At 39.8% G+C, this 13,567-nt stretch overlaps 1 protein-coding gene across 1 annotated transcript in view; it reads right to left on the bottom strand.

Annotated features, from left to right (window-relative positions):
- SMC1B (structural maintenance of chromosomes 1B) overlaps window positions 1–13,567 on the bottom strand; it is a 35,847-nt gene that overhangs the window by 10,300 nt on the left and 11,980 nt on the right. Inside the window, exons 11-17 of the mRNA XM_069863629.1 lie at window positions 10,984–11,163; window positions 9,835–9,981; window positions 9,091–9,228; window positions 8,467–8,583; window positions 5,263–5,369; window positions 3,468–3,609; window positions 1,888–2,033 (exon numbers count right to left, since the gene is read on the bottom strand). Of these exons, the coding sequence (XP_069719730.1) occupies window positions 1,888–2,033; window positions 3,468–3,609; window positions 5,263–5,369; window positions 8,467–8,583; window positions 9,091–9,228; window positions 9,835–9,981; window positions 10,984–11,163 (977 nt within the window). The remainder of the gene's footprint in view (window positions 1–1,887; window positions 2,034–3,467; window positions 3,610–5,262; window positions 5,370–8,466; window positions 8,584–9,090; window positions 9,229–9,834; window positions 9,982–10,983; window positions 11,164–13,567) is intronic.

Here is a 13,567-nt window from a genome sequence, read left to right as displayed (position 1 = left end):
CTAGGCATACAATCTATGAGTTTATATAAAATTTGGAAGTTTATCTAGCCATACTGTGCCAATATGTTGGGGTTTTAAGCATAAGGAAGACACCTTATTAAGAGACATTAAACATGTTAATAATAAACTAAGAAAACTGAAGTGTAAATTGCCCTCAAAGTACTTTATTTAAAAGAACAGTAAGGGCAAACTAGTGACCCAAAATTAATATTAGTTTAATACTTGAAAGACCTGGAGAAAATGAGAACACTCTAATCAGAAAAAAAAAAAAAAATCTCATTAATTGAACCAACTGTATGACAAACAAAAATACAGAACTACCAGCAAACTTAATATCATAGAATCACAGAATCATAGAATAACCAGGTTGGAAGAGACCCACCGGATCATCAAGTCCAACCATTCCTATCAAACACTAAACCATGCCCCTCAGGACCTCGTCCACCCGTGCCTTAAACACCTCCAGGGAAGGTGAATCAACCACCTCCCTGGGCAGCCTGTTCCAGTGCCCAATGACCCTTTCTGTGAAGAATTTTTTCCTAATGTCCAGCCTAAACCTCCCCTGGTGGAGCTTGAGGCCATTCCCTCTTGTCCTGTCCCCTGTCACTTGGGAGAAGAGGCCAGCACCCTCCTCTCCACAATCACCTTTCAGGTAGTTATTAGAGAGCAATGAGGTCTCCCCCCAGCCTCCTCTTCTCAAGGCTAAACAACCCCAGCTCTCTCAGCTGCTCCTCATAAGGCCTGTTCTCCAGCCCCCTCACCAGCTTTGTTGCTCTTCTCTGGACTCACTCCAGAGCCTCAACATCCTTCTTGTGGTGAGGGACCCAGAACTGAACACAGGATTCAAGGAGCGGTCTCACCGGTGCAGAATACAGAGGAAGAATAACCTCCCTGGACCTGCTGGCCACGCCGTTTCTGATACAAGCCAAGATGCCATTGGCCTTCTTGGCCACCTGGGCACACTGCTGGCTCATATTCAGTCGGCTGTCAACCAACACGCCCAGGTTCCTCTCCTCCAGGCAGCTTTCTAGACAGACTTGTCCTAGTCTGTAGCACCGCACAGGGTTGTTGTGCCCCAAGTGCAGGACCCGGCATTTGGCCTTGTTAAACCTCGTGCCATTTGACTCTGCCCAGTGGTCCAGCCTGTTCAGATCCCTTTGCAGAGCCTCCCTACCCTCCAGCAGATCAACACTTCCACCCAGCTTAGTGTCGTCCGCAAACTTGCTAAGGGTACACTCGATGCCTTCATCCAGGTCATTGATAAAGACATTGAACAGGCCTGGACCCAGTACTGAGCCCTGGGGAACCCCACTTGTCACTGGCCTCCAGCTGGATTTCACACCATTTACCACCACTCTCTGGGCCTGGCCATCCAACCAGTTTTCCACCCAGGAGAGCGTGTGCCTCTCCAGGCCAGAGGCTGACAGTTTCTTAAGCAGAATGCTGTGAGAAACTGTGTCAAAAGCTTTACTGAAGTCCAGGAAGACCACATCCACAGCCTTTCCCTCATCCAGCAGCCAAGTCACTTTGCCACAGAAGACAATCAGGTTAGTTTGCCCCTCCCCCATCAAGTTATACCCCAATATGCACTTATCAGAAGTCATTATATATTTATCAGAAATCACAAGGAGACCTAACACCAGGTAGATGTTATTCTACGTGGTTTACAGGATGGCTCTCATGAAATAGTCTGGTTCCCATCACTTTTGGGAACCACATACTGAATAAGAAACACTCTTTAACGAATGCATACTGTAAATTGAAATTACCATGTCTCTAATGAACCTTTCACAATAAAGCTGAACAAGGGAAATTCAAACATCCAGTTACTAAAACTCTAAATATTATCACATTAATCATTTTCCCAGGAGTACAATTAGCAATTACCTATTAAGAGTTAACAACGTCTTTCTGAACTCTTCAACTTCATTTTGGGTTTTTCTAACCTGAGATTTATGAGCATTTAATCTATCCTTAAGATGTTGCTGCTCCTCTGTAATTTCATTCACTTTTTCCAGAAGCCTCTCCTCATCCTGCATAGAAATATTTACATTTTTAACCTTTCACCAAAAAGCTTGATACGGAACCTTTATTATACAGAAAGAAAGACTTAAACTTTCAATGTTACAACACATTAAAATGTGTTACAGCACAAAATCTAAAAGGCACTGGGAAAAGAGCCTGTCTTCCATGTAGGAAGATGCAGTGGTTTTGTACACATACACAAAGTCAGCTCCAGATTTGTGATTGAATTGGTCTAAACTATAAAGTCATAAAACAAGGAAGGGACCCTAGGATGCCTACAATCTGTAGGCTACTCCCTTTTCTTCAATAGTTCCTCAGCCCTGCAAGAAGGATCCTGTCTGCTGCACATCTACAATACATTCAGCAACACCTACGGAACCTGAAATCCTTTCAGAAATATCGTTCATTAAAGACAAATCCTCAAGTAATCTGTGGAGAACAAATGATCTGTGGAGATACTCTAGAAGAGTCTTCCCCTATATAACCCATATAATTGCCAAATCGCCAGAAATGAGAACACAGTAAACCTAATACTACCTGCATGAAAACATGGTCCTTAAGAGACTAGTATTATGGCAACTTAATTAAGTCCTACTGTTGTTGCAGTATCGGAACAAAGTGCCTTCAGAATTTAATACACATAATCCTTCTCCAGGATAAAAATATCTGAATTTGCTCAGTCATACTGCAGAAGAATTATGCAAACAGGCATGAAGTCAGACATGTTTTTGTGCATGCCTGAGTAAGGGTCTATTGTTTTCCCTCAATATCAGAAATGTGTCTTCTAATGTAAAAATACAGAGTTTGAATGATGCAGGTGGGGTTTTATGTCCACTTTGGGGAAGTTACAAATTTAATCTTTGTTTTGTATTTAACGCAGTACACATCTTCTCTCCTTCACTTTCCAGTGCACCACAAGCACGGTTCAACACACAACATTAACTCAATAAAAATTACTTAGGAATAAAGAACACCATCAAGGAGGCATCCATACTTCTTACTTCAACAAAATATCTAAATTAGTTTTCAAATAATTATTTTAAGTCTATTAGTGGCTGTCAAGCACCTTAAAATATGCAAAGCACCAGAGTTGTTCACCACTACTCAAAATCTCGTAAAGCATCTCAGTCATGTGCTACCAGTTTTATCTGTAGTCATATGCTGCTTTTCCATATAAACTAAACCCAATGTAACACTGTACATACAGTAATCCCACATTTTATTTTTTAATTAATAAAAAAGAAGCTTACTAAGTACCTTAATATGATAGGCTATTCCAAGGTTAAAATGACAATATGCAATTGCATTTTTTTAACATTTAGAAAGTCAACACTAAATTAAGCTCTAGAAGAATTACTCAACAGCATCAACTATGTTTATTCACAACTGTAATCCAACATATTATTTTCTCTCAGCCCCAGATAGAGATTTTTTATTGTTACCTTCTGTAGCCCATTAATCTCAGCTTCATCTTTCTGAGTGGTCTCTCTTAACTTACTGACTGCATTTGTTGATTTTTGTAGATGATCACGATTATATTCCAGCTGAATGTTTAGTCTCGTCTTCTGATTTTCAAACTCTAGTCTAGTCAAAGTACAGTATTTCAAACAAAAACTTAAAAATCACTGTTACTATAGCCTGTTTGTAAGTTACTGCATTTTCATTTGACTAATCAGACAGCATTTTTATATCTTGTACTTGGAACACAAAAAAATTCATACATTTGGATCATTGACTCCACTACACCACATCCTACAGATACACGGCAAGTTATAGAAATACAGTGATAATAGTTAAAAAAACTACAATATAAAGATACATTACAATATGGAAAGTAACACTAGAAGTTCCAAGCATCTCTGTATGAATTATATACCTGTAAACGATGCAGATACACATTGGGAAAAAGCTACGCCTATGCTGTGTATTTATCCAATGCTTGTGCACCCAGCTCAGCCTCTGTAAGCCTCCTAGTCAGACTGCATGTATGTTTATCTTTTAATATTAAAAGAAAACTATCTCAGTTGGGAGATGGCAATTAAGAAGCACGAGACCAGGGTTTTTAAGCTACATTTGGCCTTGCTTATCTCTCAATTCAGACCTGTACTTGTTTACAGAGGTACAATGGCAGAAGCTTCTTCACATGCCACTTGTGACAAAGGACCAAAGTAACACTAAGCAGCTGTTTACAGCAAGGTTTCCTCTCAGCTGTTCCTGCCCGCTTCTGAACTTTGAGATTCCCTAAAGCTTTACTGCATGTGTTGCATCTGTTGTTCAGGCAAAAGGGTTGGCAAACACCAGCTCCAGGCTCTGCAGACCTGGGCAAAAAGGCACCATAGCACAGGCTTGCAGGACTAACAGTGGCACATTAGAGCACAAGTAAACCCAAGGCTGTATGTGCAGTGTAGCATTAAGCCATGCAAAAAGCTCCTCTTTCCACTGTCCTGCTACTAACTTACTACACTTCACCACACCTCAGTTCTTGCAAGCATAAATAAATGATGAAACCCCTTCAGCCAGCAGGTGCTGTAACTAAAACTAAATACACTGCACTACTACCTCACTGCAGCCTTAGCCAAAACCATATGACTGCACCAGTTTCTGAAAACCAGAGTCTCTTAGAGATGGCTGAAAATAAAATGGAGTTCAGTGCTAGTCATTACACTCCTCATGTAGAAAAGGTGTCTCTTCTATAAATAATGTCAGGAAAAGCACAAGCTGCAGTACCAGGAGACAGTCCATTTTAGCATTCTCATTCTTTAAGAGAGAAATTGGTGGTCCTGTGACATGTACCTGTTTGAGGGGAACCCCAGTTGAGGTTGCCTGTGAGAAAATTAGGATCCTGTTTTCCTTAACAGTACATTCCTATACAAAATCACTGCATCTTACAGGCAGTTCTACTTTAAGTTTTTTGACGGACAAGAGAGCCTTCACGCCATCTCAGTTTGTGATGGAGCCATTTTTCAACGCAGATTTTAGAAAATTATTCTTTGCTTTGTTTTTCTACACCACTGCTACCAGGAAATTTTACTTTTCAAGTTTGTAGCAGAACATTATCGATTATAACTGGCCAATAAACCCAAACCACAGCAACGTAACTGCTAACTTACATTGCAGTGATAATATAACCTTTTACAGAACTTAGTCTTTGTGGTATATCCTGTGATAGAATTACTCCTTTACCATGGTGTCCAATCTAACACAAGTCAGTTTTTATATTTCAATTACAAAGACCACCTTTTCTTATCAATCTCCTCTTGTTGTCTCAAATGTTCTTGTTCATAGACACGAATATTTTCTATACCAATTTCTTCACAGAACTCCTGGAAAATGGCATCTTCAACCTTTGAATAAAGAGAAATAGGGCAAAAAACCATTTCTACTATTTTGGCACTAACAGAAGTAAAACATTTAGACTATCACTTTATGCTACAGGATGTACTTCCAAGGTATTTTAAGAAACAGAAAATAACCTGTGCAGAGAAACAATCTGTACCTGACCTTTTCAAACAACACTTCCATTACAAATGTCAGACATGAGGCATACAATCTGTAAGAAGTAACTCTGATCTAAGCTCTTCTTGACAGCACTTGGTCATTTCAAACACAATTACAGTCAGAGTAACTCCCCTGGTTTTGTCTGTGGTTCCCAGTCAACCAAAGAAGAGAAAGCTGAATGGTATACAGGAAACTGATCAGATACACCAGGCTTCTTGTGTGGCTCATTTTAACCTTTCAAGTGACCCATAAATATTAATTACTATGTACATTTATAGCAAAGACACAGCACAGAACCTCTCATTTTCTAATTACACAGTATGTACTAACAAAAGCTTCAGGCAAAACCGGTCCTGAAATTCTAATGGAAAATTTAACCATACAAATATTAGGTACAACATATTAACATACAGCAGGACTAAACAAAGAAACAGCAGCAGCCAAAAGCATTTAAAAGAAAATTCAATGGACTGAATGAAATTGAAGAGAACTTTACAGGTCAAAACCCCGTACTGTTTATATTGTTTTCGTACATGGGTTTGTTTAACCAGATGTCAAATACTACATCAAGTTACACTAAGCAAGTACCACTATTCTTCAGAAACTGATAAACACTGATAAATAGCCTCCACTTTGTTTTGGTTTTTCGTTTTTTCAAAATAAGCAAAAGAAAAGGTCCCTGCATCTGCAAATCTTATGGCCTAAACATGAATGACCTTCTCAGTGTTTCCAAGCTGCAAACATCTACATTGCCTTGTGCCTGCACCACAAGCACGACAGAGAACATGCAACAGTTTTGGCTTCATTTTACATGCAGAATTCCAGTCCTAGATTAATCCAAGAAAGACTGACGATAATGGATCAGAGGCCAAGAACTAAATTATGCAAATACTGTACATCTCAAACAACTGCCGACAGTGGTGAGGAATCTGAAGAATCTCTCTAAGAATCTACATCTACAGAAGCATCTAGGTGCAGGGCTCTAACACTTCCAAATAAAACAGCAGCACCACTTTTCAATAGTTTGTACCAGACCCTTTTGTTTGGCAAGACTAGGAACAAAGGCAATTTACAGAGAGAAATAGAGACCAGAGGCCAGAGTTACTGTCTACTCTACTAAAACACAGTACAAAATCCCTCTTGCTATCAGATTAGGCTTTACTCCTATTCACTTCACTGAATGCCTTCAGTTTTTTCACAACAACCATGCTTTTGAATTTGTCACCAGTGTGCACAAACTGTTCTGGTGATCATATGAAAATTAAAGAATAAGGAAACTGAGGTATGACATGGCAAAACAGTCTACAGGAAAAAACAGTTGCTAACTGACAGATGATATATCACAGATAACTTTTCCAGATGCTGATAAAAAGCAGAAAGGAATAGTTTTGAATGACAAAAGTTGTTTAGCACCGTAACAAATAATGAATTTAGACGTAATGACAAAAGCTGTTTAGTCCTGTAACAAATAATGAATTTAAACATGTGGGGACAGCAAAAGGTCCCAACAAGCTCCACATCAGCTACCCCTCAAAAAACAGGGATATCAAAGGTAACAGTTACATTGTAGGCTAGCTCAATCTAAATTAATGTACACATACGATGATCTTCAACAACAACAAAGAAAACCCCATACCTCCCACCCACCCCCCACCAAACCCAAAACCACAATGTCCAAAAAACCTCCAAACTCTCAAGCAAACAACAAGAAAAAAAAATCACCAAAACAGTGAAACAAGGAATTTACCGACAATCACGCACAACTCAACCATTCTCCCAGACTAATGACAGCGCACTGAAAATAAAGTACAGATGCTGGCTATTTCCCAAGAAGTGAAAGGTATATTCACACTATGGTGTTCTTTAGCTACATTTCTAGTATATAGTGGTGTAACAGGTCATCACCAACATGACACCTGTACAGTCCAGAACAAAGCACTCCAGCAGTGCTGAGAACTGATCTTAGCTCTAGAAAACTGATACAGAGCACTCTTCCTAATGGCATGAGTGTGCCTGATCTATTCTGCTTGTTGCTTGCAGAAGTGTTGGTTCTTCTCCACGTGAAAAGATACTGATACAGCATTTCTATCTAGGCACTGAATGGGTTCTGATATGACTGCAGCGAGAACAATTTGCAGGATAGTCACTCACGCGGACTATTTACCTACTGAGAGCACTAATTACTAAAAGATCTATACATTTTGTGCGTGCATACAGAGTTTAGTGCAAATAGCTGCTGTCACAGATCCACAATAGCCAGGAAGACTTCACCCCAAAAGAAGGTTACAGCCTAGTCACGCAGCCACACAAAAGGGATGCTTCTTTAGCTAGTTTCTTACAAAGAACTTTGACACTATACTCTAAGAATAAGCTGAGTCTTATAAAATTTTACCCTCAGGTCATGAAAGAGCTAAAGGGTATTTTTCTGGGAACCTATCTACAGTTACACTCTGCATTGCAAGCTCTAGAGCTGTGAACTTTGATGGACTGTCCTTCCTCAATACTACAAAGAGTAAATCATATTTATTAGCAGAGCAGGAAAAGGTGGGGGAAAACCAACCCATCTTCTTCAAACTCAAACATTTTCTCCTTTATCAAATGAAATTAGAGTGCATATGTTAAGCAAAGTTTAAGAAGAAGGTGATGGATTTGGTTGGTTGGGTTTGTGTTCAACACATAAAAGTCACAGAATTTTGATATTAAGAAGCTGATATGCAAAGCTACAACACATGTATACCATCATATAAGTGCATTTTTACTCACAGTTACCTTGGTAAAAAAAAAAGTAAAGAACGTGGAACAATGCTGGAGTAACTTACAACCCTTGTTGACCAAGTAGTTTACAAAGTTACACATTGTCCGATTTTAAAATTCAGCAGGGACAGAAAGAATTTTCTGCAGTAAAACAACACAAGCTGTCTCAACTATGACAAAAGTCATTACCTCGTTAATTTTTTTCTGAAATTCTTCTATTTTTTCTTTTCTTTGCGCTATTCCTTCATTAAGCATATCATGCTGAGACTTAATATTTACCAGTTCACTTTCAAGTTTTGATTTTTCCTAGACAGAAAGAAAGGAAAAAGATGGTATTTTTTCTTAAAAGGATGGTCAATTTTCTAGAAATCGAGACAATTTTATTCCAGATTAATTGTATTTTTCCTGATTAAAAACATCAAATAGTTACTTCCCAAATGCAACCTACCCACTATTATAGCCAATTTGCATGCAATGATTACAGTTTTAATGAGTAAGAAAGCAAGCTGCATTATAAGGATCATTTAAGTGCATTTTGACTTATAGGCTTTTGAAGGTTACTAAATGATAAACCAAGCTTACCAAAAACTCAAATTTAAAACCTAGAATAGTAATTTACTTGTGACTTTTTCTTTGCATTACTTTTTTTCATATTTTATTAATTCCTCAGTCACAACTGCTATGTGTAAAACTTAAACTGAATTAAAAAAAATAACACATAAGAAACTAGTATTTACTTCGCTGATAGCTACAGCTTAGGGAAAAAAACCCACAATTATTAAACATGAAGATTATAAAGGATTAGTACTATACCGCATAGAGATTAGCAAGATGTTTCTTTTTAATCAGCTCTAATTCACTCTGTGAATATTTAAGTCTTGTCTGAATTCCGTGGCAATGGGCATGCAACTGCTTCAAGTCAGCCTCCTTACGTTTGACCTTCACTAACTCCTAGAAAAATATTACAATGAGAGAAGAGAAAAAGCATTTTAAACTAAAAGAGACTTATTCAGAAATCACTCATTTTTCAGATTCATGCACTACATAAAGCTAGTCTCATTGACATAGACCCACTCAAGGTAAGTCCTGACGACACTGGACATTTTGTAACAGACTTATTTCTCAGAAGAAAGCATATGCCTGAATTCCTACTCTATCCCTACTCCAAACTAACTAGAGATAAGACAATTTGTTTTAAACTGACAAATTTTAGTTCATGCAAACACCTTCACGTTGACAGAACGTATCATCTTTTGTACTAAAAGTCTTCAGGTACTTTGAACCACAGTTCTATTTCGTTGAAGGAACTTCTGTCAACAGTGTTGTCCTCTTTTTCCACCTCTGCGACACATCAGACAAGCCACCAGCTAAAGGACAGAGTCCCAAAGTCGAATATTATTAACCGGAAGAGTATAAATAGCTACTACGCCCTGTCTTCATCTTCTAGAAGTTTTGGAAAATCTTACTTTTAGAAAATCATCCTCCTATAGCTGAATTACATTAGATAAAAGTTTTATTCCTTTATGCCTTCTGCAGGTAAGTGCTTAAGAGACCTACCTTTAACTCATTAATCAAGCTATCTCTTTTTTCTTTCATTTTATTCATTTCTTTATCATCCCAACATCTCGCTTTAAATCTTAGATCACTTGATCCTCCAGAAATTACTCCAGACTTCAAAAATAAAGTTCCATCAAGAGCCACTGTCTGGAACAAAAATAAATTAAAACCAAATAAATCTGGACACAAGACTGCCAAAATATCCCATGAACTAGCACAACAAGACAGGGTAGTTAAACAAGCAACAACCACATTTTAGCTGGCCTCCAATTCTTCTTCCTGTTCCAAACCTACTAACATGAGATACATGCATCCACAAAAAAAAAAAGCTGTTGTTTTGTGGCACTAGTTACATTTTGGTATTATTACAACAATCATAATAGGAAATGAAACTGTGTAATTTCCTTGTATTTAGGAAATTAATATGATACATTTATGTATACACTAGTGACTTAGAAGGTTACGTCTGGCTCAGTAGAGCAAACCAAGCAACGTGATAATGAAGTGAAGGAAACCAGATCGTTTGTAAATGAAGATTGTAAATTTCAGTGTTTTTGTGACTTGACTGGATTGCAAGTAAACATGATTTCACATCTCCCTTCAAGTTGTTTTGAATTAGGATTTTAAAACATTTACTAAGTGTACGAAAGGACAATACAGACTGTGTCAGCAACAGAGATATGGATAAGAAGAACTGCAGAAAGAGATAGAGAAGCTTCCAGCCCTCAATGCAATCTGCATCTACAACTAAGAAGTTCTGTCAGATATTTTAAAGAATTTTTGAAAGCATTTCTTCACAAAAAAAGCTAGCAAGATAAGGTTTGTATTTTCATAGCAGAGAGTTTTAAGAGTAGGATTATCCCTCCTTCCTCCTTCTCCACTTCATCAAAAGGAACATACCAAGAAACATATTTGGACACCAACTGATTTGCCTCTTTTTCCTAGAAAATCAAACATACTACCAGTCAGAGGAAAACATGACCATGTGAAATATCTGGGGATTTGTTTATGTGGGCATAGACTAGACAGCATAGTACCATTCTGTGTTTATCTGTAACAGTTTGTGTGATATTTATAGAATTACTATTTAAACAGCAACAAATATATAACTGTAATGAAAAACGGATGCAATAAAATTCAGATTCTTACTTTCAATCTCACTGGTCCATCAAACGCTATTTGTTTTGCTTCTTTAACTGTTTCACAGACCAAGCCATTCCCACACACAAACTGAATCACTCTTTTCAGCGGAGCAAATGGAGTTTGTATAACATCCACCATCATCTTAGCTCCTTTTATGTCCCTTAACTTTTCATTGATTGGTTTAACCTGTAAAGAAAACAAGCAGTGTTTAGAATCCATACTGTATTAGCAAAGCACATCCAGATCTGAGTGATCTGGGGACAGACATGCAAATCAACAGAAACATGGTCGCAGTCACTGCAAGACATATACCATGGTCCTTACATCTGCATCATCTCTTTCACCATGCATGATTCTAAGTACACTAATGCATGTAGCATGGGGAATAAACAGAACGAGTTAAAGATCTGTGTGCAGTTGTAGGACTACAATCTTCTTGGGATCATGGAGACACAGTGGGATGACTCCCACAACTCAAGTGTTGTAATGGAGGATTAGAGGCTTCTCAGGAAGGAACAGCTGGGAAAACAAGAAGGTGGAGTTGCCCTGCCTGTGAAAGAACAGCTGGATTGCATGAAGGTCTGCCTGGGGAAGGATGGGCAGCCAACTGAGAGCTGATGGGTAAGAACTGAAAAAAAGAGAATGGGTAAAGGAACATTGTAGTGGGTGTCCACTACAAGCTGCCTGACCAGAACAAGTGGATGAGGCCTTCTAAAGATAACTAAACGCAGCATCACATCCACAGGCTCTGATCCTCACTGGTAACTAGAGCCACCTCAGTATCTGCTACAGGGACAACAGCAGTACATAAGCAACAGACAGTTCATGGGAATCATCAATGACAACTTCCTCACCCAAGTGACAGAGAAGTCAACGATGAAAGGTACTTTGCTAGACCTCATACTCATCAACAAGGAGGGGCTTGCAGGGCATCACAAGGTCAAAGGCAGCCCTGGCGGCTGCAGTGAGCACGAGATAGGAGAGCTCAGGATCTTAAGAGAAGGACAAAAGGCGAGCTCACAACCCCGGACACCAGGAGAACACACACTGGCCTTTTCAAACATCTGCTTGGTAGAGTCCCATAAGATACGGCCCCAGAGCGAACACAGACCCAAGAATCCTGGTTAATATTCAAGGATCATTTCCTACAACCTTAAAAGCAATCATCCCAGTGAGAAGGGAGTTGGGCATGAGTGACAGGAGGCCTTCATGGATAAACATGGAGCTCCTAGCAAAACTCAGACACAATAAGGAAGCATACAGAAGGGTGAAGTTTGGGAGAGGCAACCTGGGAGGACAGAGGCACTGTCCAAGCATGCAGATATGGCCAACAAGAAAGCCAAAGCCCAACTGGAATTGAATCTGGCAAAGGATGTTAAAGAAAGCTTCTGTAAGTACAGAGGTAACAAAAGAAAGACTAGGAAAAATGTAAGACTGCTGCTGAATGAGGCAGGGGACCTGGTGATACAGGATATGGAAGAGACTGAGGTACCGCATTCCTTCTTCACCTCAGTCTTCACTACCAAGACTGGCTTCCAGCAACCCCAGTTTCCAAAGACCAAGAAAGAAGTCTGGAAACCCTGGAATGCAATCAGGCAATGCTTAAGCGAACTGGAGATGTCATTGCAAGGGCACTCTCAATCTCTGAATGACCATGACAACTGGAAAAGGTGTCCAAGGACTGAAGAAAAGCAAGTCTCACTTCTGTGTTCAAACAGGGGCAAGAAAGACAACCCAAGGAATGACAGAACAGTCAGTATCACCTTGATTCCTAGAAACTATTTCCAGGCACATGAACCACAAGACAGTCTTGGAGAAGTAGTCAACATTGATTCACCAAGCTGGTCATGCCTGACCAACCTGATAGCTTCCTGCAATGAAATGACTGGCCTAGTAGACAAGGGGAAAGCAATGGATATTGTATATCTAGACTTCAGTAAGTCTTTTGACATTGTCTCCCACAAGAACCTCACAAAGAAGCTGATGAAACATTGGCTGGATGAACAGATAGCGAGGTGGACTGAAACCTTGCTGAACAGACATGGCCACAGGGTGGTGTGGTGGCACAAAGTCTAGTTGGAGACCAGTAACCAGCCAGCAGGTCCAGGGAGGTTATTCTGCCCCTGCACTCGGCACTGATGAGACCGCACCTCAAATACTGTGTTCAGTTCTGGGCCCCTCGCCACAAGAAGGATGTTGAGGCTCTGGAGTGTGTCCAGAGAAGAGCAACGAAGCTGGTGAAGGGGCTGGAGAACAAGTCTTATGAGGAGCGGCTGAGGGAACTGGAGTTGTTTAGCCTGAAGAAGAGGAGGCTGAGGGGAGACCTTCTTCCTCTCTACAACTACCCGAAAGGAGGTGGTAGCGAGGAGGGTGCTGGCCTCTTCTCCCAAGTGACAGGGGACAGGACAAAGGGGAATGGCCTCAAGCTCCACCAGAGGAGGTTCAGACTGGATATCAGAAAAAAAATTTTCACGGAAGGGTCATTGGGCACTGGAACAGGCTGCCCAGGGAGGTGGTTGAGTCACCTTCCCTGGAGGTATTTAAAAGACGGGTAGATGAGGTGCTTAGGGACATGGTTTAGTGGCAGATA

This window comes from Phaenicophaeus curvirostris, chromosome 1, assembly GCF_032191515.1.
Source record: "Phaenicophaeus curvirostris isolate KB17595 chromosome 1, BPBGC_Pcur_1.0, whole genome shotgun sequence".
Lineage (NCBI taxonomy): Eukaryota > Metazoa > Chordata > Aves > Cuculiformes > Cuculidae > Phaenicophaeus > Phaenicophaeus curvirostris.
This window is presented reverse-complemented; position numbering and strand designations above follow the sequence as displayed.